The following is a 26,499-nucleotide window of genomic DNA, read 5'->3' as shown; positions in this document are numbered from 1 at the left end:
TATTCCAGAGTTGTTACATAAATTTATCAGCCACAGATTTGCTTTCTGCTATTGAATTTGATGAAGTTAAGAAAAAAATCAAGTGCAATAACTTGCAGTGCGACACCAACTGAAGACTACAGTTGCTTTAAGCTTTTAATTCCACCCATATTGCAAAGTTCCTTTATTAAAAGGGGATCTGCTTTTAAAAACTCATTGCAGAAGAAAAGGTAGAGAAGGTAGAGAGAAGCATGATCTGGTAGTCTAAACAGAATGGGAACCAAGAACCCTGCAGGCTTTAACAATGTTACATATCTTCAGATCAATCTTTTCACCTCTCTGCCTCATCTTATCCATATAATGGGGTTAATATAGGTAACTCAGAAGGGTATTGTCAGAATACGATGTTCATATACAACTTTGCAGATGAAAACTCTACATAATGTCTAGTTTTATTACAGGGTGCAATATAAACCACAAATTCAAACAGTAACCAGAAATCTTGGGAAAATGGATTACTTTAGAAGTCTCAGAAATGTAGCTGTGTTAGTCTGTAACTTTAAAAAAGATGAGCAGTGCTGTGGCACCTTAGAGACTAAAGGATGGATGGATAGATAGAGAGATAATCATGAACATTTGTGGACAAAATCAACTTCTTCAGATGAAATGATCTTTGATTACTTTAGATTAATTTGTCACTTGTAAATATATATTGTCTGGTATTACATTTATTGTGGCTACTTACCTTTTATATAAATCCACGTATCTCACGGATGTTGTTTCTTGCTGAAAAGCTTTGAAATTGTGTTATTCTTATACGCAATTTTTAGACTCAGATTTTATATGCTACCTTAAAACACATACACTTAACACCAGAGATGGACTGCTTTCAATCACATTTTTATCTTGCCTCTTAATGCCATTTATACATTAGAAGGGTCTGAGAATAGTGGCAGTTGGGAAACAGCATTAAAAATTGTTAAGCATGTACAGATGGAACCTCCTAAATCTGGTACTCTCTGGTCTGGCAACATCTGTGGTCCAGCAAGGCCATGGATGTTGCTGGATGAAAGAGCCCCAGAGGCAGGAGCAACTCATGGGCGGGAGAGCCCTGGCTGAGACAGATGGCACCTGGGAACCTCCTTGCCTTAGTAGGGCAGGAGAACCCTCAGGGTCAGCTGAGCCATGTGACTAGGGAATCTCAGCCACAGATGAGGAATCCTTGGTTGCAGTGGGGCTGTTGGCAGCTAGGCAGCTCCAAACAGGAACCCCGCAGTGGCAGCAGGGTCAGGGTGACCACGTAGCCTCTGCCAGGGAACTCCCCCCAGCTGAAGCGAGGCTGACAGAGGCTGGAATTCCCAGTGGCAGCAGGCTGGCCCTACCAGCGGGGAAGAGTGGCCCCGGCGGCCCCAGTTGGGGAACTCCGGATGCAGCAGGGTTGCCAGTGGCTGGGTGGTCCCAGCTGGGAACCCAGGAACACTGGCAGCGGGGCAAGCAGCAGCCAAGAGTCACACCAGGAACCCCAGGAGACTGGGGCAGCAGGGTGGAGAACCCGTGCCAGAGCCTGGGAGCGGTGCAGCCAGCAGGGGAGCATTAACAACCCTCCTGCGTCCCCAGTACAGCTAACTCCCCCGTTCGGGACAGCTCAGGGAACTCCAACCTGTGTAAGAATCCTAAATTTCTACTTCTAAAATGTAATACATGAATTTCAAATACGGCCTCCCCTAACCCTCCAACCCCCAATATAAATTTAATGCTGGTGAAAGGTACATGGAATGGGGGGGAACCCCTCCTCAGAGTCACCATTTAATGGTACAGCTTCTCCTCCCCTCCTCTTCCCCCCCAAAGGATAAATTATGTGACAAGAAATCTACAATTTGCCCTTAAAAATACATGCCCCTGCTACAAGGAATTTGACCAACTGTTTGCCACTGTCCTGAGAACAGATTCTACCTTCTGCCATCCCATCTCCCAGAACTTGCAGTTTTTCTTTTCATACAGAAGGAAGTGAGTTAGGCACCAAAGTTCTATTTTCAAATGGGAAACAACTTACTTCTGATCTCATGAGACACCATTAAAGAATGGCCAGCATGGCAACCTATTTCCTTCCTGCACCCCATCATATCTCCCATGAGATGAACTAGCCAGCTTCTGCAATATTTCCCATTAGGAAGACTCTCTGGCTATGTCTAAACTACATCCCTTTTTCGATAAAGAGATGTAAATTAGATGTATCGAAATTGTAAATGAAGCCAGGATTTGAATTTCCCGCACTTCATTTGCATAATGGCAGCTGCAGCTGTTTTTCGAAAAGCCACTTTCAAAAAAACAAAACAAAACAAAACACCAAACACATCACTCCACTCACACTCACACTTAAGACTGGGATCTTTCAACAGAAATGCCCTGTTTTGAAAGATCCTGTAAACCTCATGGCCGCCATTATGCAAATGAAGTGCGGGAAATTCAAATCCCAGTTTCATTTACAATTTCGATATGTCTAATTTACATCCTTTTATCGAAAAAGGGATGTAGTTTAGACATACCCTCTATGAAAAAGATGCAGGTCTGCTAGCCAATTCCTCCTGAGTGGGAGACAGAGGTAGCAATCAAGCTAGAATTGTGTTGACATTCTTAATTCTTCATGCTTATAAAAATCCAAAGGGATTTAAAAAAAAACAAAAACCCCAAAACCCCATGCTGCTTTCCATTGGGCAATAACAGTAAAAGTCAGTCATGGTACACTGTCCAAACCTGAACTATGAGGGTCAAATCCACCTTTCCTCCCTTTTCACAATGCCCTACTCTACAAAGCTCTTGCTCTTTGAGCCAATCATCATTTCATTAAATTTAATTGTCTTTCTGTAACTCTTTGAAATCCCACACATAAAATCGAATGTTTATGCTACACATGCAAGGCGTTCCTTTGGTTGCTCCTAACTCAGAAGGAATTTTTATATTTTAACAAAATACATGAGGAGGGCTTGATTTGTCCACAGGAGTAATGTCCAAAGAGACTAAAAGATCAAACTGCAAGCTGCAGACACTCTCCCCTTTAAACCCGGGGCTAGGAAAAAGTTAATCATTGGACATTTTTATTTCTTAGTAAACAAGTAGTAACTGCCATCTTCCTTAGAAGAGTAAAAATGGAAAGTAATATGGGTGTACATATTTTTGATTTTTAATTAAAACATGCTTATCAGAGACAGACCTTGCACTTTTGGATATTTTCCAATGCAACCACTGCATTGGTTTATACCAATTTAACCTCAGAATGGCTGATACATCCTAATATGTATCTAGAACACGCTTACTGAAACTTTTGAAATTTACAAAATTGAATACAAAAGTTTATAGCCAACAAAACTGTGGCTAAATTCAAACCAACTACTCATTTCCAAATGGGAAAAGTTACTTTACTGAACCAAAAGGAACAGTACAAATGATAGTAACAAAAAATCATTATTTAAGCAAGCATTCACCAAGCATAAGTTGAAAGCAATACAATAATTTAGGGCTGCTATGTGGCATTTTAAAATTATTGCAAAAAAGTAGCAAATTTAACTTTTGGAGGAATTCATTATGCAACATGATATATGTCAATGTTCTTCTAAAAAAATAAGTATAGGTGACAATGCCAAGGCTATCTCCAGATTTTCCTCCCACTCTGGCAACTGTAAAGTATGCAACCCACATAAGTCATCTCCAATAGGAGACAGACAGACATCTGGACACCCCCACGTTGAGCCCATATTTTCAGATCCTATGCAGTGACAACACAATTTCTATGTGCTTATCCTAAATTACTTGTACTGTAGCACTACCAAATCACTGAAGGCATCAAAAAACAAACAAAACAAAACACCTCAGTATGTCAAAGTAAGGTATAGATCGAAATCCATCTGTGAAAATACTAGGTTCTATAATCACAAACAACTACATTAGGCCTGTCTATTTTGACTCCATAATAAGTCTATCCTTTGGATTGGACTAAGAATCTGATGGATATGTATTACATATATATTTGTAGAGTTAAGGGTTAAGGGACTCCATGTCATTTATCTGAGAAAGGCCTTCCATGCCTGTTGGAAGCTAGGCCATTACTGCACCACCATTGTAAATTTTTTAAAAAATGCAACAGAATTATTCAGGATCCCAAAACAGAAGATGCATTGAGGCTATTCTGACAGAAAAGGCAATAAGGTTATTTTGACCTTGATTAAAATTTGAGTGATTCAACATTTATAAATCACACACAGCAAATACCACAGTCTTTAATTCATTGTCTCCCTTAGGTCTGCATTCCAGATTTGTGATGTTCTGAAGCAAACCCTTAAAGAAAAAATAAAATCACACATTCCTAAATTCTCTCTCTTTGGCAGAATACTGATCTTTGCCTACAATTAAATAAAGAAGACTAGACTATTAAAACAGAATAATCAAGATTTTGACTTCATAGTCAAGACTGCTCTCACAAAAATCTAAAAAAATAATATATATATGCTCTACTAGATAGCTTTAGGAATCCTTTATTTTTACATCCCTGCTTGTCAGCTGGAAACAATATGGATCCTGCAGCTTTTCCTGGTGAGATATCTACATCTCTAGAATGCTTTACCCCCCTTTCCTTGACCAACAGATTATTTTCTTAGAATCAGAAATAAAAACCCCATTTGTTTTATAGGAGTGCTGTTTTGTTTTTAAACAAAGCTCCCCCTCCCCCTTCTTTGTTTGAAACATACTGCACTTTTAGGCAATATCCATTGTAAAATGACACCAAAAATTATACTAGAAGCTGATAAAGCCATCTTAAAAAAAAAAAAACTCACTGGGAGAATGCAATTTTAACAAACATTAATACAGATCAATGCAGACTGCAACAGTTCACACCCTGCAAAATGTGGCCTATTCAATTCTTATCACTGCATACAGAGGAAAAAGCCAGTGGGATTTCATATTCTATGCACATTCATCCTTACATTTATCTACTCTTATCAATATTTTCATATGGATAATTACTCCATCTTAAGAATACTATTAGTAAGGCATAACATTACTATCTAAAATAGGTTTTTATTGTTTTTTTTAAAACGAGGAAACATTTACCCTTGGCTCCATGCTACACCAAATTCACAGATCAGAAACCTAGAACTCTAGATCAAATCCACATTCTTTGTAAGGAAAAATGTTAGTATTGCAGATTAAAACACAAACGCCTTACCTATGAGCTGCATTTTCTCTCAAATGAAAAATGGTTATATATCCCTTCTACCTAATCTGCCCAGTGCCTGGACATATTTCATTCTGACTTCCAAATATTTGCTTTCTTTCTCTCTTACTGCACGACATCCGCAGTTATACAGCATTACTTACATTCTCTTCCATATAAAAATCAGACATTACATGAAAGGAAAAGAAAGAGACAGCCCTTTTCAAAGCATCTGGCAAGCCTCACTGGCAGGCTGCCAAGCCTCTGCTAAATCTTCCTCTCTTTCCTGAGCATGCTCACTTGAAACCAACAGTATGTTACTATGGCAACACTGTAGGCAGCCTGCCTCTAAGTATGAACAGCCATTCTGTTTTCAGTGTGACAAAACCACATACTACAGGGGAAGTGAAAGGGAAACGATATTTGACCTTCTTTAAAAACAGAAAGTTTACTTTCTTTTTCTGTATAATGAATCGCAGGTTTCTATGTATGATAACACAAACTTACAAAGAAATATTTTCTTTGGAAGTTAATCTGATTCTGTAAGATTTAAAACCATATAAAAAATTAAAGGAAATTCCATAAATTCATTTTTGATGACATAAGGACTGATGATTCTTTATAGAAACTGAGGTAACTGCATCATTTTATCAATACTTCTATGACAAAGACAATTTGTATGATGAAATGAATTTAAGGTGTATTAAAACAGATAACATTACCATTCCATAATTTAAAAATATCATCTAAAGAAAGTTTTACTGAAATATTATCTACAAAGATAATTAGCATAATTTTCCAAGGTTCTTAGATTATTAGCAAATAATTATAAAAAGGCACCATTCATCTACCTATAGCTTGGTTCTACTGGGCCAGATATTTTTATTTTGACATTTTAATACCTTCTCTGACTGAAAGTATTAATTATTTAAGAGGATCTTGGATTTTAGAAGCATGTTACATTTTAAATCAGCATTATTATTCAGACATGCATCAAATTTTCATTTCATTCCCCTATTCTAGAATATCTTAATTTGAAAAACCTTGCAGTGTAGACATACCTGAAGATAGCTAATGTGATGCTAATATTTAAGAAGGGCTTTAGAGGTCAGTCATCCTGGCAATTAAAGACTGGTATGTCTAATGTCAATATCAGGGAAATTAGTTGAAACTATAGTAAGAATAGAATTATCAGACACATAGATGAACATAACTTGTTTGGGGGAAAGCCAACATGGATTCTGTCATGGGAAATCATGCTTTACTAGAGTTCTCTGAGGGAGGTCAGCAAACATGTGGACAAGGGGCAATCCAGTGGATACAGAATACTTAGATTTCCAGAAAGCCTTTGACAAGGTCCCTCACCAAAGGCTCTTAAATAAAGGAAGCTGTCATGAGATGAGAGAGAAGGCCCTTTCATAGATTGAGAACTGGTTAAAAGACAGGAAACAAAGGGTAGGAATAAATGGTAAGTTTACAGAATGAGAGAGGTAACTAGTGATGGCCCCCAAGAGTCTGACCTGGAACCAATCCTATTCAACTTATTTATAAATGATCTGGAGAAAGGGGTAAACAGTGAGGTGGCAAACTTTGCAGATGACACTAAATGGCTCAAGATAGTTAAGACCAAAGCAGACCGTGAAGAGCTTCAAAAAGATCCCACCAACTAAGTAACTGGGCAACAAAATGGCAAATGAAATTTAATGTTGATAAATGTAAAGTAATGCACACTGTAAAAAATAATCCCAACTATACATACAATATGATGGGGACTAATTTAACTACAACTACTAAAGAGAAAGATCTTGGAGTCATTGTGAATAGTTCTCTGAAAACATCCACTCAATGTTGAGCGGCAATCAAAAAAGCAAACAGAATGTTAGGAATCATTAAAAAAGGGATAGAGAAGAAGACAGAAATCATCTTATTGCCTCTATATAAAATCATGGTACGCCCACATCTTGAATACTACATACAGATGTGGTTGCTGTGTCTCAAAAAAATATATATTGGCATTTAAAAGATTTAGAGAAGGACAACAAAAATGATTAGGGGTTTGGAACAGGTCCCAGATGAAGAGAGATTAAAAAGACTTGGATTTTTCAGCTTAGAAAAGAGGAAACTAAGGGGGGCAACTATGATAGAGGTCTATAAAATCATGACTGGTGTGGAAAAAGTGAATAAGGAAAAGTTATTTACTTGTTCCCCTAATATAAAAGAACTAGAGCTCACCAAATGAAATTAATAGGTAGCAGGCTAAAAACAAACAAAAGGAAGTTTTTCTTCACTCAGCACACAGTCAACCTGGGGAACTCTTCTGTCAAAGGATGTTGTGAAGACTGAGGCGTTAATAGCGCTCAAAAAAGAACTAGATAAATTCATGGAGGTTAGGTCCATCCATGGCTATTAGCCAGGAGGGGTAGGAATGGTTTCCTTACCTCCGTTTGTCTGGAAATGGATGACAGGAGAGGAATCACATGATGATTACCTGTTGTGTTCACTCCCTCTGGGGCATTTGGCATTGACCATTGTCTGCAGACTGGACTACATGGATCTTTGGTCTGACCCAGTAAGGCCATTCTTATGTTCTAATTGTATAATTGTTTCTAATATAAAAATAGACTTACCACTACTTCTTCCTCTTTTTCTTCCACTTTGTCGTCTTCTTCTTCCTCTTCTTCTTCATCATCACTTTCTGCAGCAGCTCCATCTTCCTCATCGCTGCTGGAGGACTCCAAGATTTCACTCATGTCCATTTTCCAGTTATCAGGAACAGCTTTTGTGTTTAAGAAAATGCTTGCTTCCTTTAACCCTACAGAGGAAAATGCCCCGTATTCACTGATTCAAGTTACTAAGATTCAAACATATGTAAATTACAAAATATTCTTAATTTTTCTTCTTTTTTCAAATGATAATGAAGAGGGGAGGAGAACAATTCGATTTTGAATGTTAATAGGTTGTGAAAAGTTCATGCTTCATTTTAAACGCTCATTTAACCCCCACACAAAAACTTAGGATGAAGTTACGGTTGCAAGCACGTCTTCATAGTATGAGCACATTTTAGCTTTCAGGAATGCTAGATTATAAATCTCAATATTGAAAATCCATCATTTAGAGTTAATTTAGGTACTGTTTTGACAATTTTTCATTATTGCCACATATCCATGACAGAAGGGGAACCAGGACAGCTGTGAGATTGGGTTGAGAGATCCAACCCCCCCCTTCCCCCCCCGCCCCCGCACCACGTGTGGGAACTCAAAGCTCCAGAGTCCTTCCTGCCACCCATGGAGGTGAACAGCTCTAGTGGTTCCCCCTGCCACCCACAATGGCTGGGAGCTCCAGGGTCTCTCCTGCAGCATATATCAAATGGGAGCTCTGGGGGTGTCTTCTCCCACTTAGAGAAGATGGGAGCAGCAGAGAACTCCCTTCTTGCTGCCAGCAGAGGTGGTAAGCTGCAGGGAACTCCTACCAACCTCTACTTTCATGGGCAAGAGGGATTCTTGCAGCTCTCATCTGGTGCTTGCTGAAATCATGAAGGTCTTTGAAAGCCATGGATTCCATGACTTGCATCACTGAATCACATCCTTAGTGATAATAAAGTAGAAGTTTCCTTATTCCCCTCAGAGCATCCTTAAGGGGTTGAGTTAAGGCAATATGATTGTACAGCCGCTCCCCGAGTTGCGAACGGTCGACTTACGACCGTTCGCACTTTCGACCAAAGCTCCCATGGAGCGGTTGTAAAGGCAGTCCCCGAGTTACGAACGCGACCCACGCTTACGAACAGCGCGGTCGCGTGTAACTCAATGGGGTCCGAGTTACGAACAGATCAAGTTACGGCCAAGTGTTTGGTCCGTAACTTGGAGAGAGGCTGTATTTCTCATTTGGTTTCTAGTATTTAGATTTTTTGTTTCAAACTCTTCAAGTTATTAAAGCAATGCATATCTACACCCGCTGATAGATATCCATGCTATCATTTTAGGGTTTGATTTATACATATTCCTTCCCCCCCTCCCAAGGAGGCTTTGAGAACGTACTGAAGTGGAGATTCACCCATGCCCTCCAGACTTCCTGAGACTCACTAACATATGCCTTCTCCACACTCACTAATGCTTTCCTAATGCAGCCAGCCTCCTGCAGATCTTTGGGAGGAGGATTTCATCTGGTAACCCACATCAGTGGCCCAGTAAGTCTTTCTGGACTTAATTTTTGTGAGCACCTATGAGACCTAGGAATTTGGCAGGAAGTGCCAACTTGCTTCCAACTCCACCGCAGACTTCACGTGTAATCCTGGGCATGTCACTTAATCTCTCTGTGTCTTAGTTCCCTGACAGTAAAAATAAAGGCGTTTACAAGGATAAATACATTAAAGATTGTGATACTATTGTATCAGATACTACAGTACTCAGATATTATTGTAGTGGGAGCCATACAAATACCTAAAGTAGACAGGCAGGAATACCAATGACCAGCTCAGTGATGCTGTAGAAGACCTATTACATCTCTTACTTCTGTAACTGATGGATCCTCTGTGGTTTGCATAAGACTCCTTGCGGACAAACCCACCTGTGACATGCAAGTCACACCCTTTCACGGGTGTGTGTCTGTCTCTCTTTCTGTATGTATGTATGTATGCATGCATGCACCCACCCTCAGTAAGGCCCTCCCCAGGGCTCACGTGAAGAGCTGTGGCTGCGTGTGGTGGCCAAGGGCAGAGCCGGACCCGGCATGGCCTCAGCCTGGCGGCCGGGGGAGGGGTGGGAGAGGAGGTGGGGGAGGAGGAGGGACAGTCAGGCCCAGCATGCCACGGCCTTGGCCCAGCCTTTCCCAAATGCCAGGGGCAGAGCTGGACCTGGCACAACTTCAGCTTGGAAGCAGGGGATTAAGGTTAGGCCACGGCTTGGAGAAAAGGGCTGGGGCTGGTGTGGCCTGGGGTGGGAGGGAGAAACGACTGGGGCCAGAGTGACCGTGGCCCAGCCCTCCCCGGTAGCTGGAAGGAGAGCTGGGGTTGCCTACCCTTTCAGATAGAGAGGCTGGCGAGCGTAGCCCCCTACTTTGTAAGTAAAATTATCTTTTTCCATTAAGAAGTCTCGATAAGGGGAAAAAACAAGCAGCAGCAACAACAAAAGGAAACATTTTGAATTTTAGTGATCAGCTCTATTTCTAGAGTGCCATCATTCAGGAATTCCTTGCATAAAGACAGTGCAAATTTAGTAGAATAGTTCTACCTCAAGTTCAGACATATCCTGCGAATTTGGAGGCCAATACAATTTGTGTGGATTTTAGATAGGGAACTCTTTCTCCTACTCCTCCCTCCATTCACCATCTTGGAAGTTTGGTCGCCATTTTAAGTATAGAGCAATAGCTTTTGTTGCTTCTTAGCGAAGAGCTGCTAAAATGCTAAGTAACACTACTATATTATACAGCAGTATTATTGGTGTCGACTGTAACCCTCCAATGGTAAACTGATCACAGATTAGTCTGGTCACATACCAACAAAAGGTTCAATATTGTATTGCACGCTGATTTGTTTTTCAAACCAGAGAAGACTTCTTCTAATATACCTTTTTTAGCAGGCAGATCATATTTTGATAGGTTTTCATCTAGTTCTTTGATGTCCTTTCTTGCTATTGAATAACTGGAAGAGAGGAAAGTATTTAATAAAATAAAATAGGAATAAATCTAGTGCTCCATTTATGAAAAAAGTGACTTCTCAAAATTCAAGACCCTTTATTCACTTTCAAAAATAAGGTCCTTTAGAATTATATATAAACCATCAGCTGATATATGCACTAACACAATTTATACTAGCTAAAAACAAACTGCCAGTCCTCATTTCCAAAATAATAAAAGTGCCCATTCTTTTTTTAAAGCTAAAAATATTTAAAATATTTTTAATTTTTTTTAAATCCACATCATGCTATCAAGCAAAATAAAACTCCACCAAGATATTTTGCCATTATTCTCAATCATGCAATAAGTGAATGTCTGTAGCGCCAACATACAGTAGAAACACAGTTTTATCTCTACATTTCATTGCTTTTGTCCATTTTAGTTAGATGTCATGTTAACAAGAGGTGGGATGTCAAAAGAAGACACATTAGCAAGTGGTATAAAAGAGGGTATGGCACTGAACTGAGCATTTTGGATGAAAAGGACTTAGAGCAGACCTCATTTGATGGAATTAATGCAGGTTATAATGTAACCTTTTATTATATTTCATAATGTAATAAGGGAAAAGTTGCACCTTTACTTTTTTAAATACAAATTTTAGGGCATGCTACAGAGATCTGATCAAGTTTACAGAAAACCCAATATAAAAATAGTCCTTCTAGCTAGATCAATGGTAATGAATCCTTGATTTGATAATAGGTAACCAGCAGAAAACCAATGGGGTAAAAGAAGAGGGAAGTTACTTGTTAGAAAGGAAACTCTGCATGTATAAAGTAATACAGTAAAACTCCATTGGTCCGGTATCCAATGCTCCGGCACTCCTGATGGTCCGGCACCATCAGGAACCCGGAAGTGCTCCGGCTGCTGGACAATTGGAGATGCTCTGCACCCGGCTTCCCCAATTCAGCCGCTGCTGAAACTGACCAGCAGCTGAATTGGGGAAGCCGGGGGCAGAGCAGCTGGGGTGCTGCCAGGTTGGTCCCGTAGCACTGCCCCTCGGGGCTACAGGACCAACCCGGCAGCACCCCAGCTGCTTTTGGGGATGCCGCTGATCAGTTTCAGCAGCGGCTGACTTGGGGATGCTGACGAGGGGCGGCGCTACTGGACCAACCCGGCAGCACTCCAGCTGCTCTGCCCCAGGCATCCCCGATTCAGCCGCTGCTGAAACTGACCAGCGGCAGCTGACTTGGGGACGCCTGGGGAAGAGCTGGACTATCAGAAGGGGAGGGAGGGGGATATGAGGGGTCTGGGGTGGCATCCCCCACAGCCCACCCCAAACCCCTCACAGCCCCCCCCTTCCGATAGTCTGGCATATTTGATAATCCGGCACCCCCTGGGTCCTAACGGTGCCAGATTATCAGAAGTTTACTGTACATCCCAAATCAATGACTGTTTACAAGAACACCTATATATTCATAAGTAAACACGTGCTCCATTTTTAAACTATTTTTCCCAACACAGAACAAGATGTGTGAACTAAATGCAAGTTTGTGTGTTATTATATTATCCAAGTCTCTCCTTTTTTTAAAGGAAAGTACTCTCATGCTAACACATATAGATGCTTTTAAGTCTGAAACAAGATATATTCCACATTCTGAGTTAAATTTGGTTGCTATAATAGGAATGCAGGCCAACCTATAATTACAGCATTTCATGTGAGTTATTCTAATATATTTCTTGTTTCAGTTCACTAACAAAAACTGTAGCAAAATCCCAAGAGTGCAAGGATTTGGTGATTACCACAGTGTAAAGTTAAAGCCATAATTTAATTTATGCAGTGGTAGGAGGGAAGATAGTCCTTTTTAAGAGAAAGTAAATAGAAAAAATGGATCAGTATGTTTTGGTAATAAGACATTCTATATTATTTATATTGCTCGTTCACAATAGAATGCTTTAGTAGGCTATTGGTGCATGTGTTGGCCACATCATACGGCCAAAAAGAACAGTACATTAATAGCCTACTCATTCACACCCTGTTAAGAACTATTTCTGCTATTACAATAGTTAATTAATTTTTAAAAACAGGCATGTTTTGTAGGAATATAATCATAGAATCATAGGACTGGAAGGGACCTCGAGAGGTCATCGAGTCCAGCCCCACGCCCCCAAGCTCTGTCTACACCATCCCTGACAGAAGTCTATCTAACCTGTTCTTAAATATCTCCAGAGAGGGAGATTCCACCACCTCCCTTGGCAATTTATTCCAATATTTGACCACCCTGACAGTTAGGAATTTTTTCCTAATGTCCAATCTAAACCTCCCTTGCCGCACTTTAAGCCCATTACTCCTTGTCCTGTCCTCAGAAACCAAGAGGAACAAATTTTCTCCTTCCTCCTTGTGACATAATGTTGACATTCATGCACTATAAGAAGCAGTTACTAGATTGAATAAGAAAAAATAGCAGGAAATAGTTAAAATATTATTGTTTTGAATATATTTATTGTTTAATAAGGTCCTGCTCTTATTTTTTAAGATTCCCTGGAGTAACTGGACCTTTCTCTCTGATCCGATTATATTAGAAGCTCACATGCTCCTTCAGTAGCAGTTTGTAACCAATAGATACTTTCAATTCACCTATGCTTATAAGTACAGAGTTTGTAAGTTAAAGGCTACAAATTGCTACAAAGAACAGCTGGTAAAACATTGTTTCAACAAACATGCTAAAAAATGTACCAGATTGGCAGACCTTAAGTGAGGAACATCAGGACCCAAGTTACATAATACACAAGTTTTTATAAAAACTTAAGGCCTCTAAAATTATTTTTTGTTTTTTTAAATACAGTGAAAAATTTACAAACATACCTCCCACCAAACATTCAAACCCAATATTGCAACATAGATATGAAGGCCCATGCTAATATATGAAAAACCCCAATGGAGAAATTAATTGGAAACTGTATATAGACTACAAAGTGAGGGGGGAGGGAAGGGAAAGAAATAAAAGGCTTGACTAACAAAAGAAATACATTTTGTTTTAAACAATTATTTTTATTATCTAAGAATACTTAATAATATGGTATGCCCCTCAACGTCCTCCACCAAATGTTAACTCAATTGCATCTCCTAAACATGGAACAGTTATAAAATTCTGTTGATTTTTTGGGAGAAGGAGGGTTATAAGTTGCTTGCTCTTTTTTCATTATAAATTGCAAGAAAATAATGACTCATTGGTTATAAATTTCAACTAAATAGAATCCTGGACTTATCTTTCTATACAAAACTTCTTAATGTATAATTGTATAATATCCACATAAAGACATTTTTCCCACAAATTCTAAACATTTTTCAATACAACACTATTATTAAGAGCATCCTATTACTCACAATTTGGAATCTGCAAAAGATCGAACTAAACACTGGTCCTTTTTCACCGTGATGTCATCATTACAGCTGGGAGATATTACCTGAAGTTTCAAATAAAATACACTGCTTTCAAGAGTTACTATTCTTCTTGCTAAAAAGTAAGACTGTAAATGTTTTCTACTTTTGTTTATTGATATTTCCAATTTCAGAAAAAAAACCAGCAGCAGTTAGGTTTTTGTATACGTCTATTGACACTGTAAAGTCTGTTAATGGACAAACATCTTTATAAATACTTGACCGACATGAAGAAGCTGTCAGACTAGCACTACATCCAACATCATAAACATTCATGTGACAACCCAGCAAGTTTTGATCATTTGTTCCCTAGATACACTCTGAAAAGCTATTCTAAAAAATGGCATTAATTTTTCAGCCCTCGGGCTGTTGCTACATTTCAAAGGCGGAGCTGCACTTATTGACTAATCGATGCAAATTGTATCGACTATTCGATTAGCCAGTTTAATCTAAATTTAACATAATACATACTGACAGGCTTTTAATAAATCTTGACCTGCACCATAGAAACTGTCAATATCTACTTATTATGGTTCAATATACCAATACTGATTTGCAGCAGGAAAAAAAATGTGTACACAATTAATTTTTCTTCCTAGTTGCATCCAAAAATTGTAGTGTTAAAATTCAGTTAACCTATTGTGACGGGTGATCTCTTTCTAGTTAGTTCCTGAAAAGGAGCACCAAGTAGCCAGGTATATGCAGATTAATTTACCTACAGTAAATCTAACAAGGTAACACTTGAGTCAGTGTATAAAATGTCCCAATTGAACACTCAAATGAAAGTGATTTATAATAATGTGTGGTGTTCTTGATGTAAGGCAACAACATGCATATACTTAAATTGGTCAGTCAGCAACTATAAAAATGTATTACTAAAACTTCCTTTGATGCATATCAGCAATTTTTTTTAGTCCTGTGAAACATCTTCATTTTTAAATTAAAAATAAAAGAGCAATAAAACACTAGGATTATTTTAGATTTCTCTCGTGTTTTATTTGTAACCAGAACTATTCCAAGTCAATTTACAAATGAAAACCCTGGTAGCCAAGCCCTATTATTCATGTCACTGAGCAAAGTTTAATTTGTTCAAATTTTAACAAAAATAATGTGCAATGCACACGTGCATTTTATCTGGTGTTTATGAACTCTGAACAAATAAAAAGGATTAGAAATTTAGTTTTAAATTACTATAAGGTAAGTAGTTCAAATAGATTTGATTTTGTTGAAAGATCAATATTTTAAAAAGTTATATTTTTGTGAAGTATAGGTTTTTACAGAAGTCACAACCATAAGCTTGAAAAAGAGAGGTTACTCACCTTGTGTGTCAACTGGTGTTCTTTGAGATGGGTGCGCCACTGCAGGTGTCCAGACCCCCATGCACTTATAATCAGAATTTTTTATCAGGAGCATTCCCCCGGGTGCTGGTGCGCATGTGTTGACTTGCTTGCAATGCAGATAATGTGCTGATGCAGACGTGCCATCAACCATCCCCAATTCCATCTCTACCTCAGAGAAATGTTAAAGCTCCAAAGCAGAGGGGAGGAGGGCGGGTCGTGGAGTATCCACAGGGACACCCATCTTGAAGAACACCAGTTACAGCACAAGGTGAGTAATCTCTCTTTTCTTCTTCAAGGTGTGTCCTTGTGGGCACTCCACTGTAGGTGACTGGAGCAGTAGTCTGAGATTTTTGGAAGGAGGGACTTCGGACCTCATCGGCAGACTGCCGAGAGGACTGCTGTTCCAATGTGATGCATTGTGAACGGTAAGTATCTATCACATGATGTTTTGTAAAAGTATGTGTGGAAGCCCATGTTATAGCCCTGCAAATATCCCTGATAGGCACATTGTGTAGGAAGGCCATAGATGTGGCCATCACTCTAGTGGAATGTGCCCGAAGGTAAGTACAGAGAGCCAATTTATTAATATCATAGCACTCTCGGATGCAGTTGTCATCCATTTGGACAGTTTTTGTTTGGAAACTGCATTAGAATGGTCTGCTATTGAAACAAACAGTCTGTAAAGATTGCCTAATTTGTTTTGTTCTATCTAGGTAAGAGGCAATACAACACCTAATGTCCAAGGAGTGGAGTCTTGCTGTGCTGGCATCTGGGAGAGGCTTCTGGTGAAACACTGGTAAGTATACAGGTTAATTGAGGTAAAAACATGATACCACTTTTGGACAGAACATTGGATGTGGTCTTAGTACGACTTTATCTTTGTGGAATATCGTAAATGGTGGATCAGCCATAAGGGCGTCTAGCCCACTGACCCTTCTGGTTGTTGTGATTGCTATCAAGAATGCCACCTTCATGGAAAGGTGTGCCAGGGAACATGTTGCCTTGAGTTCAAATGGAGGACACGTCAACGCATGTAGGATTAGGTTGAGATGCCAAGACGGGACCACCGGTTTTATTGGAGGGAAGGCTTTATTAAGATCTTTCAGGAATTTCTTGGTGGTCAGATGAGAGAAAAAAGTTTGGTCGTCCACCATGTCATGTTCACTTGATAGAGCCGTCAAGTGAACTTTAATGGATATTTGTGTTTTCAGTGCAATAAGATATTCCAGGACCATTGCCAGCTGAGTTGACTGAGGCTAAAGTGCTCTATGGTTGGCCCACTCGGAGAAGTGTCACTATTCGTAAAGGTAAGTCTTTCTTGTGCTCTGTTTGCAAAACTTAAAGATTATCCTTTGTACTTCCTACGAGCAGGTGAGTGGCTGTGTTATTGACCCTGAAGAAGCCATGCCATGAGATGAAGTGTGCGCGCTTCTGGATAGAGAGCTCATCCCTGGTCCTGATATACTATGTCCGGCCATCATGGAAGAGCAACTCACCTTTGTGACAGGTAAGGGAACCAGGTCTGTCTGGGCCACACGGGTGCTATCATGATCACCATGGCCCTGTCGTGTTTTATCTTGTGTAGGACTTTTCTGAGGAGGGAAGAGACAGAAAGGCATATAATAGGTTGAAAGACCAGTTGCTCAACATGGCATCCCCCATGGAGTCTTTGCCCAGATCCGCCCTGGAATAAAACCTGGGGCACTTGGTGCTGAGTGATGTGGCGAATAAGTCTATTTCCGCAAAGCCCCAAAGACTGTTATGCAGGGCTTGGGGGTGTCTCTCCCATTCTTTATGTGACTAGATAGGGTTGGCTGATGGAAAGGAACCCCCAAGCAGAGATTGCTGTTGTGTAGCCACCACGTGAGGGATTCCTTGACCTTGTTTGTAGGGCTGAGCATCCTCTGTAATGGGTGCTGTGAGGGCAGAAGCATGTGTGTAGCCACACTTGGAGAGTTCGCATGTGTAACCTTGTGTGAAGGACTACATATGTCATTGCTGACATGTAGCCGAGTAATTGCAGGCATTGCCTGGCGGATACAGTGAGGCTGTTTAGGATTGTTTTTGCTGGTGAAGCTAGGACATGGAATCTTGGCAGAGGTAGCCGAGCCTGTGCGTGTATGCAGTCCAGTGTGGCGCCTATGAACTCCAGCTCTTGAGATGGTGAGAGATTTGATTTTTGCATGTTTACTTGGAGCCTCAGCTTTGCAAAGAGTCTGATTGTGTCTTCAGTGAACTGCTTGGCCTGATGGTCCGTTGAAGCTACTATCAGGCAATTGTCCAAGTAAGGGAAGATTACAAAGCCTGATTTTCTTAGATGGGCCGCTGCTACTGCCAGAACCTTGTAAAAGACTCTGGGTGCTGCTGACAGGCCAAATGGTAAGACTCGGTATACTGATAATGCTGAACCTTTAGCGTGAACCTGAGGAACTTTCTGAGAGATGGTCGTATTGCTATGTGAAAGTATGCGTCCTGCAGGTCAAGGGACGACATCCAGTTTCCTCTTCCCAACACAGGAATTATCTTTGCCAGCATTACCATGGTGAATCCTTGTTTTTTTAGGTATTTGTTCGGTCTGCAGAGGTCCAGGATGGGTCTTCATCCCCCAGACTTTTTTGGTGTGAGAAAATATCTGGAGTACAACCACTTTTCCCTGGGATTTGCTGGGACGCTCTCTATTGCCCCCAGCTGTAACAGTTTATCTCCTGTTGTAACAGGGACTCGCAAGAGACGTCCCTGAAGAGGGATGGGGAAGGGAGTTGGACTGGGAAAAATGGGAGGAATGGTATTGCTAGACCTTCTGCTATGCCCTCTAGAGCTCAATTGTTGGTTGTTATATTGGACCATGCGCATAGTAGAATGGTTGCAGACTGAATTTGTACTGGTTGAACAACGTCAAACCCTCGACCAACAATTCAAAAAGTTTCTTTGCCTTTGGAGGACTGAGGTGTTGCCTATTGGTCTTGAGGCTGCCAGCATTTTGCTGCCTCTGATATCATCTTAAATCACAACCCCCCTCAGTTGGATAGGAGGAGGATGTCGCTCTGCCACAGGGTGTGTACATGTGATTTTCTTCTTTGGTTGAGGGATGTACATCCCCAGTGTTTTTGAAGTGGCCCTTGAGTCTTTAAGGGAATGCAGGAATGAGTCCGTGGTGGAGAAAAATAACTTCTGACCCTCGAAGGGACAGTCCTCAACTGTGTTCTTTACTTCCCTAGGGAACCCAGAGAGGTGCAGCCAGGAGACGCGACACATCACTACAGATGTGGTGAGAGATCTAGAAGCTGTGTCAGCCATATCAAGGGATGCCTGCAGCACCATCTTTGCTATAAGGATACCCTCCTATATGTTTAATTTAAATGTGACCTTGCTTTCATCATCTAATTTTTCAATAAAAGGTTTCATTTTTTCAAAATGGTTATAAGAAGTCTTTTTTTTTTTTTTTTAAACAAAAAAAGAAGTGCCAGTACTCCAGGGGAAAAGTTGTTGAGCTCTGACTGGAGGTGCCAGTACTGCATCTGGAGGTGCTGGTAGTGCGTACTGGGCAGTACCGTCACAAAAAAAGGACTGGTTATAAGTGTATTTGGCCAATAATGCCGAATAGTATGCAATCCTGATAAGGAGGGATGCTGATGAGTAAGATTTTCTCCCTAGGAGACTAAGTGTTTTCCAGTTTTTGTCATACAGGGTAGATTTAAACTGGGTCTGTTAACCCTGTTGTTGGCAGCATCGATGACCAGTGAATTCAGGGTGGGATGTGTAAACAGGAACTCAGCCCCGTCAGCCGGGACATAATATTTTCATCTGCCCTTCTCGAGGTGGATAGAATGGAAGCTGGAGTCTGCCACAAAATCTTTGCCAGGTCGAGTATGGCCTTGTTGATCGGCAAGGCTATTTTTGCCAAAGGCTAGGCTTGTAATATACCAGCCAGTTTGCGTTGAGAATCGGGCACCCCGACCAGACTTATGTTGAGGGAGTCAGCCACCCTTATGTACAAGTCTTTAAAAGACTTAAACTATCACCCACAGTAGGGGGCAGAGGCATAATGGATCTGTCCAGGGATAAGGGGAAGGGATAGCTCAGTGGCTTGAGCATTGGCCTGCTAAACCCATAGTTGTGAGTTCAATCCTTGAGGAGGCCATTTAGGGATTTGGGGCAAAAATCTGTCAGGGATGGTACTTGGTCCTGCTGTGAAGGCAGGGGACTGAACTTGATGATCTTTCAAGATCCCTTCCAGCTTGAGGAGATAGACAATCTCCAATCATATATCATGAAAAAATAGGGAATGGAGGTAGTGAATCCTCTAGGGTTTCAGCCATGTTTTCAATGTCGTCCTGCATCACTTCTGATGCTGCAGGCAAAGGTGGGTTGGGTGTCCCTGGTTGTGGTCTTGGTATCACCCATGGTAGCACCTGTTCCTTCATGGTGTTCCAGAGATCCCATGCCTGCCAGGGTTGTGGGAGTGTGATGGGAGGGAGCCATTGGAAGGGCTGCCACATCTGGGTCTGTACTAGCTGTTGCTGCAACTGTGAGGTTGATTTTGGAGTAAGTGACATGGTGAAAAAGGGACCTCCTGGTCATCCTCACTGTTGCTGGAAAAGTGAGGTATGGAGCTTGCAGGCCAATCTACTTGGGCCTGCTCATGATGGGGCAGCATTGGTGCTGAAGAGCAGCATGCCCAGTACCGATGCGACTGCTAACTCCTGCTGCGTGATGAGTCGTCAAGGAGGAAGGAAGGCCATGCAGAGGGCTGTGATTGCTGTGACACTGCTTCGTCATGTGCCTTGGATGTCATTGGCACTGGGGAACCTTCGAGGAGTACAGTCTGCATCGATCTGGTGGATGTCTGTATAGCTAGTTCCGATTGCCCTTTTGCCAGAATCTGTGATGGTGTTTTGGGTACCGATTTTATCGGTACCGAAGCCTTTGGTATCGACAGTACAGAGGTGGTCTTCTTCATCTTTGGCACTGAAACTGCAGGGTGCGTATCTTTGGATGACACTGCCTCTCGGGGTTTATCCATACCGGACTTCCCCAGTACAATTCCCCTGAAGCCCTTGCCCTAGGTGAAGGGGGCTTGTACTCCGGGGATGTTTTCTTTGGTGGTCTCTCACCCGATGGTGAGGAGTGCTTTCTCTGTGCTGTCTTTGCTGGCTCGTCTCTCAGTGCAGCTCCCTCCAGACTGTTGTTGGAGATGTATGGGGTAGTGGTATGGTTAAGAGGTTCCGAGGCAGGTATCTCCACCTTCCCCATAGTGAGGAGCTTCAGCTGGAGTTTCCTCACATTTAACGACCTGGCCAACAGCTTTTTGCAGTGATGGCAATTTTTTGGAGAGTGGTCCTAGTCCAGGCACCTAATGCACTGGGGTAAGCTCATCTGAAATGGGTACAGACATTCTGCATATGAGGCACCTTTTAAATCCTGGCATGCCTCTCCTAACACTACAGTTAGGAGAACTGTGAATAAACTACCTAAAATGCTAAACTCTAAATTACTGGGAACAACTACTAAAAACTACTCTAACTAAATTCTAGCACGGAGCACAACTGTGTTCCAACCAAGTCTGGAGTGGCTAAGAAGGAACGGAAGGGATAGTTGATGGTGCATGCACATTGGCACGTTCACTACATTGTAAGTGGTGCTGTGCATGTGCACCGGCACCAGGTAGGAAATACTGTTGCTAAAAAGTTCTGATTATAAAGCACAGGGGTGCCTAGACACCTAGGGTATGTCTAGACTACACCCCTCTGCCAGCAGAGGGATGCAGATTAGGCAGGTCGAAATTTCTAATGAAGTGGGGATTTAAATATCCCGTGCTTCATTAGCATAAAAATGGCCACCACGTTTTTCGGCACGGAGCTTTGTTGGCGAAAAGCGTCAGTCTAGACGGGGATCTTTCGCTAAAGAAATCCTTTTCCGATAGATCCCTTCGGCCTCGTAAAACGAAGTATACAGGATCTATCGGAAAAGGCTTTCTTTAGCGAAAGATCCCCCTCTAGACTGCCGCTTTTCTCCGACAAAGCTCCGTGCCGAAAAGAGTGGTGGCCATTTTTATGCTAATGAAGCACGGGATATTTAAATCCCCGCTTCATTAGCGATTTTGACCTGCCTACTCTGCATCCCTCTGCAAGCAGAGGGGTGCAGTCTAGACATACCCCTACAATGGAGCACCCACAAGGACACTCCTCGAAGAAGAGCAAGTTTTAACACTTCTCAGAATATTGTATAAGAGGGAGCAGCACGGGGCAGTTGGTGAGCGAGTGGAGTTGCTTTTTTTTTTTTTTTTTAAACTCGCTCCTCTTGCGGACCAGCTCCCGCCTGATACCCCACTCTGCTGCCTCTGATACAGAGGCAGCAGCGCAGGGTGTTCCTTGGGAGTGAGGCCAGAGCACACTGGCTGCCAACCCTGGGGATTATAGAATAGTCAAGTAACCGATAAGAACTCACAAGGTTAATCGACCATTCATTTAACCAATATTTATCATCCCTATTCCAAACCCCAAATAATTTGTTGTCCTTTTCTAAACTTTTTCCATTGCCAATATATCCTTTGAGATGAGATAGGGAGTCCTGAGTTTGATAGCTAACCCCAAGTCTTGCTCCAGGAGTTGCAATATCTGCAAGTAGTGCTGTTCTAGAATAGAGGGAGGAAGGAGCAATAGTGCAAAGTCACAAGAGTAGCGCTTGGACACAGACTCAAAACACACTTTTACTACCCATAAAACACAAATAAATCCCCCAAAATATAATATTCTCAAGACATTATACTGGGAATATCGCAATCATCTGTTACTTACCAAAGCTGGATACCAGTCAGTCTTCTCTGAACAAAAAATTACACTCACAACTTTGCCAAGCAGTTCATCATTAAGACGTCTCTTATCTTCTTCTTCCTCTTCACTGCTTTCTTCCTCTTTTTCATCTTCAGTGCTAGAGGATTATGCATACAATATTTTAAACAGTCTTAATCTGAAGATAAGAATTGAGGCAATATAACTCATAAGAGCAGCAGTAAAGGGTCTCTAAAATTAACTTTTAAAAGCAAAAAGTTGAACCAGAAAAAAACTGAAATAATACAAGAGCATAAATTAAATAAAAGAAGTTTGATTTGCTGAAGTTCCTCTGTGCTCACAGTAACCATGATTTGTATTACAGTAGCCCCAGGAGTACTAAGCATGGAAAAGGATTCCACTGTACTATGTTCTGTACAAACACAGAACAAAGAGCATTCCTGCCCTAAAGAGCTTACAAACCTGACACTTCCATATGTACAGTCTTTCCAAGTTTAAATGTCTAAGCATGTTAAAAATTCTAGGTTTACTTATAAACCAAACTTTTTTTCATAAAGTTTAAAATGACTACATTTTAAAGCTACTGGCTGACAAAATTACCCTTTTTCAAATGTATACTGTGACTATATTACATGACAAAATAATGACTTTTATCTCTCCTACATTACTCTTTTTAGTCATTTAAAGAAAAATCCTGTCTGCTATGCACACATGAATAGTCCCTTTGACTATTAGCAAAGGACACTAAGGTAACAAAATAGCACATACTGAATTATAAAAAACTCACACAGGAAGAGAAGATCTTCTTCCTCTGTTGGATTTCTTCCCAATTACTGGAGTTCCAAAGTGCTCTGGATTTGTTAGTGGCAGTTGGTCAAGTGTCTAGGAGAAGATGGGAATATAAATCAGCTTGCAATTCTTCCACCCTGTAAAGACATTTACTTTCCAGCTTGAAAAAAAGTTAACATTTCCTTACCTCGCTTTCTGCAAAGTGTCTCTCCCCCTTCAAGCACAATGAAGTTCGTCTCAATGTCCTCTCGTCTCCATCATCAAAAACTAGAATGAAACCGGAAACAAAGATAGTGGCACAAGATTTGCAAATGTAACTAAATGGCCAGTTTGCTATTCAAAAACCACAAATTAAATAATCCCGTAGAATATGTCTCTGAAGGACTTAAATTAAATTCTTTGGTTACAAGTGGGAAGAAGTCTAGTGGTCAAAATCTGGGCCAAGAGAGCAGCCAAACATTCCAGCACATGGATTCAGAGTCACTGCAAAGAACAGGCTGTCAGCTGCAACAATCTCAGGGTTTGTCATCTCTCTTATCAATACACTGCACTCTAAAGACCAGAGATACTGGCTGGCTGGCTGCCAATTATCATTCTCAACCAACATCACCAGCTGGGCTAAAACACCCAATTATTTCTGATTTATGCTGAGCCAGTCTCCCAATTCTGCTTCTGTTACCATGGGAAACTTCAAGCAGGCAACTGTCCACTTGTATAATGTGCGGGGAAATGTTGCTAGTGGACAGACAAATATATATGGAAGTTTTTGCTACAATATAAAATACTGTGCAACATACAGGAGAACTGGAAGTGATAGTCTGGCCATCTCTGTTCTACTCCCTACTTGATATTTTGTTAATCTCACAAGTCAGAAAAAAATAAATTTATATTTGTAATATCTGGCCAGGAAATAATGAGGCTGTTACAAACAAGTACTCGGGTACGCTGGTAGATATGTATGCTATTCCTAATCTCATACAGTCCTGTTAGTCCAACCCTATTAAAATTCAATTAACAACTTCTTCCAGGAGGGAATTTTACCTCTAAGATAGCTCTTAAGGTTGTAAACAGCTCGATATCTATGAGAGTCACTGTACACTTCGCTTTAATTAAAATTTGTAAAATCACAGACTATCGATTGAAGTGGAATGTATATATTTTAGTAATTTACATTCAGAAAGTCTGATCCTAAGAAGCAAACCATCTGATCAAACCACTATGCAAATGCATAGTTCAAGTGACTTCCAAGAGACTTTACACTAATCTAAGAAGCTCATGACCTGGATTCAGTTGCAGGATATGTATTATGTTTTTACAATATTAAGAAGAGGTTGTCTACCTCATAGCCAATAGTTACCATACACTCTAGATAGGTTTCTTTTATTAGTGTAGTAACTGTGGCATTCCTTTTACAAGAAAAGTCTCTTAGATATATAGTAATAGAAATGTAGCCGTGTTAGTCTGGTGTAGCTGAAGCAAAATGCAGGACTATGTAGCACTTTAAAGACTAACAAGATGGTTTATTAGATGATGAGCTTTCGTGGGCCAGACCCACTTCCTCAGATCAAATAATGGAAGAAAACAGTCACAACCATATATACCAAAGGATACAATTTTAAAAAAAATGAACACATATGAAAAGGACATACGTCCTTTTCATATGTGTTCATCTTAGATATATTGTATTCACATTATTCTACATCACTAGAAATTCAGAAGCAAGATATAAAGCAAAATTTGTAATTTAAATTATTCCCATGTGATTCTAGTGTGCTAACCAAAAAGAAAGAAATCACCATGTTCTAACGGCCTAATTTAAGACTAGAAACTGAAAAACTAGAAATAAAGAGCAGGCTATGTAAGCACTCTCATAGCAGGCCTACTAAGCTTGATAATTCGCCTATCTGTAGTCTCCCAACTGAGCTAGTTTGATAGAAGCTAGACAATTGGTTCAGCTTGTTATATTTGTTCTTATAAACTACTATCAGTTTTAAAACAGTAGGCAATTCTGCTCCCGAACTATCTTTAAGAATAATCTCTCTCAAAACTATTAAGATACAAAGTCTCCAGACAGTAGCTACAAAATAGGATTTCCTATTTCCTTCCCAAACATATCACACTAATCGTCTGCTCATCTGAGGAAGTGGGTTTTTCTCATGAAACTATACATTTTTGTTAGTTTATTAGGTGCTACTGGACTACTCATTGTTTTTAAAGTTACAGACTAATATGGCTAGTTCCTCCTCCTCCTTTTATTCATGTAATCTATTTTAAAAGTTTAAGCTCTATTACCTAGTTTCCCTGAAAAGCCACAGTACACATTTTGCTCTTTGACTTTCACATTATTTCTTATCAGGTGTTTTGTTTTGGAGGGACAGGGGAGGGGCTTGGGAGTGCACCAGCAATCAGTATTGTTTGCATAAAGAAAGTAAGGCCTTGGTCCCTCTTCTCCTCCCACCAGATTCTACGTGTAAATTCAAAATGCTGAATTTATCAAAGTGGCCATTTCTAGGGCAAAAGTGTGATGTTCAGCATAAGATAACTTCACCACAGCATCAAAGTAGGACATGGCAGTGGACTGCAAGAGAGAAAGCATGTCTAATTTACCTGATATTTTGGAAGCTAGATTTTTAGAAAGAAAATCTCTGTCAAACCAGTCTGATGTGGGGGGAAAAAGAAACTCCAAGTTTTACATAGTACACACACACACATACATATAATACACATCATGTGAAGCATACTGCTATTTGTCGATTTTTAACACTGCTACACTAGAGCCAGATGCCTGAGAGAGCTTTCATATTACATTTTAGGAGCTAGTAGAGGATGCTCAATAGTCTAATGTTCTGCAGCCGTACAAAAGAAATCCTATTTCCTTCCCAAACATGTCACATTAATCCTCCAATTAACTATTCAGCTTTCATTTGACTGTGAAGACCAACATCATCTCAACATCCATCAAGAACAAAAAAATCCCAAAAGTTAAATACTGAGAAAATTATAACCAAGTACATAAAATATAGTGTATTTAATTTAAAAAATAAAAAATAAGACCTCTTAGGCAGCTTGACAAAAAAAGGAAATAATGCGAGAAAGAAATCTTTCCTCAGCTAGAATCAAACACCTCATTTAATATGTGGCTCAGGAACTCAAATAATCCATCCATATTCCCTTCTAGTAAGACAGTGAAAAGTTATCAGAACTAATTTATCTTTGTCCTCAGAACTTAAAATGTCTCTTACATGGGCAGAGAAGCAAATCTCCTCCCATACTCTTATAAGCATAATAATGGAGGCGAATTAATATGTTGAGAGAGATCTGAATGTCCCTCTCCATCTTAGG

General features: G+C 40.4%; 1 protein-coding gene across 11 annotated transcripts in view; it reads right to left on the bottom strand.

Moving 5' to 3' along the window:
- Positions 1–26,499, bottom strand: part of ARID4A (AT-rich interaction domain 4A) — a 76,078-nt gene that overhangs the window by 33,239 nt on the left and 16,340 nt on the right. For 7 of the 11 annotated variants that reach the window (XR_012903260.2, XM_089778314.1, XM_089778313.1 and 4 more), the window contains 7 exons: positions 23,345–23,424; positions 23,156–23,250; positions 22,375–22,507; positions 17,074–17,169; positions 14,184–14,263; positions 10,750–10,823; positions 7,816–8,000 (listed from right to left, as the gene is read on the bottom strand). Coding sequence is in view for 10 of the 11 variants with exons in the window: in XM_089778314.1 (XP_089634440.1) it covers positions 7,816–8,000; positions 10,750–10,823; positions 14,184–14,263; positions 17,074–17,169; positions 22,375–22,507; positions 23,156–23,250; positions 23,345–23,424 (743 nt within the window). In the remaining variant the exon portion in view is untranslated. The remainder of the gene's footprint in view (positions 1–7,815; positions 8,001–10,749; positions 10,824–14,183; positions 14,264–17,073; positions 17,170–22,374; positions 22,508–23,155; positions 23,251–23,344; positions 23,425–26,499) is intronic. The other 4 variants (XM_089778316.1, XM_089778317.1, XM_025190830.3 and 1 more) reach the window with 1 other exon arrangement.

Source organism: Pelodiscus sinensis, chromosome 5, assembly GCF_052426305.1.
Source record: "Pelodiscus sinensis isolate ZL-2025 chromosome 5, ASM5242630v1, whole genome shotgun sequence".
Classification (NCBI taxonomy): Eukaryota; Metazoa; Chordata; order Testudines; family Trionychidae; genus Pelodiscus; species Pelodiscus sinensis.
The sequence above is the reverse complement of the archived record's forward strand: the minus strand, read 5'-3'. Positions and strand labels throughout refer to the sequence as shown.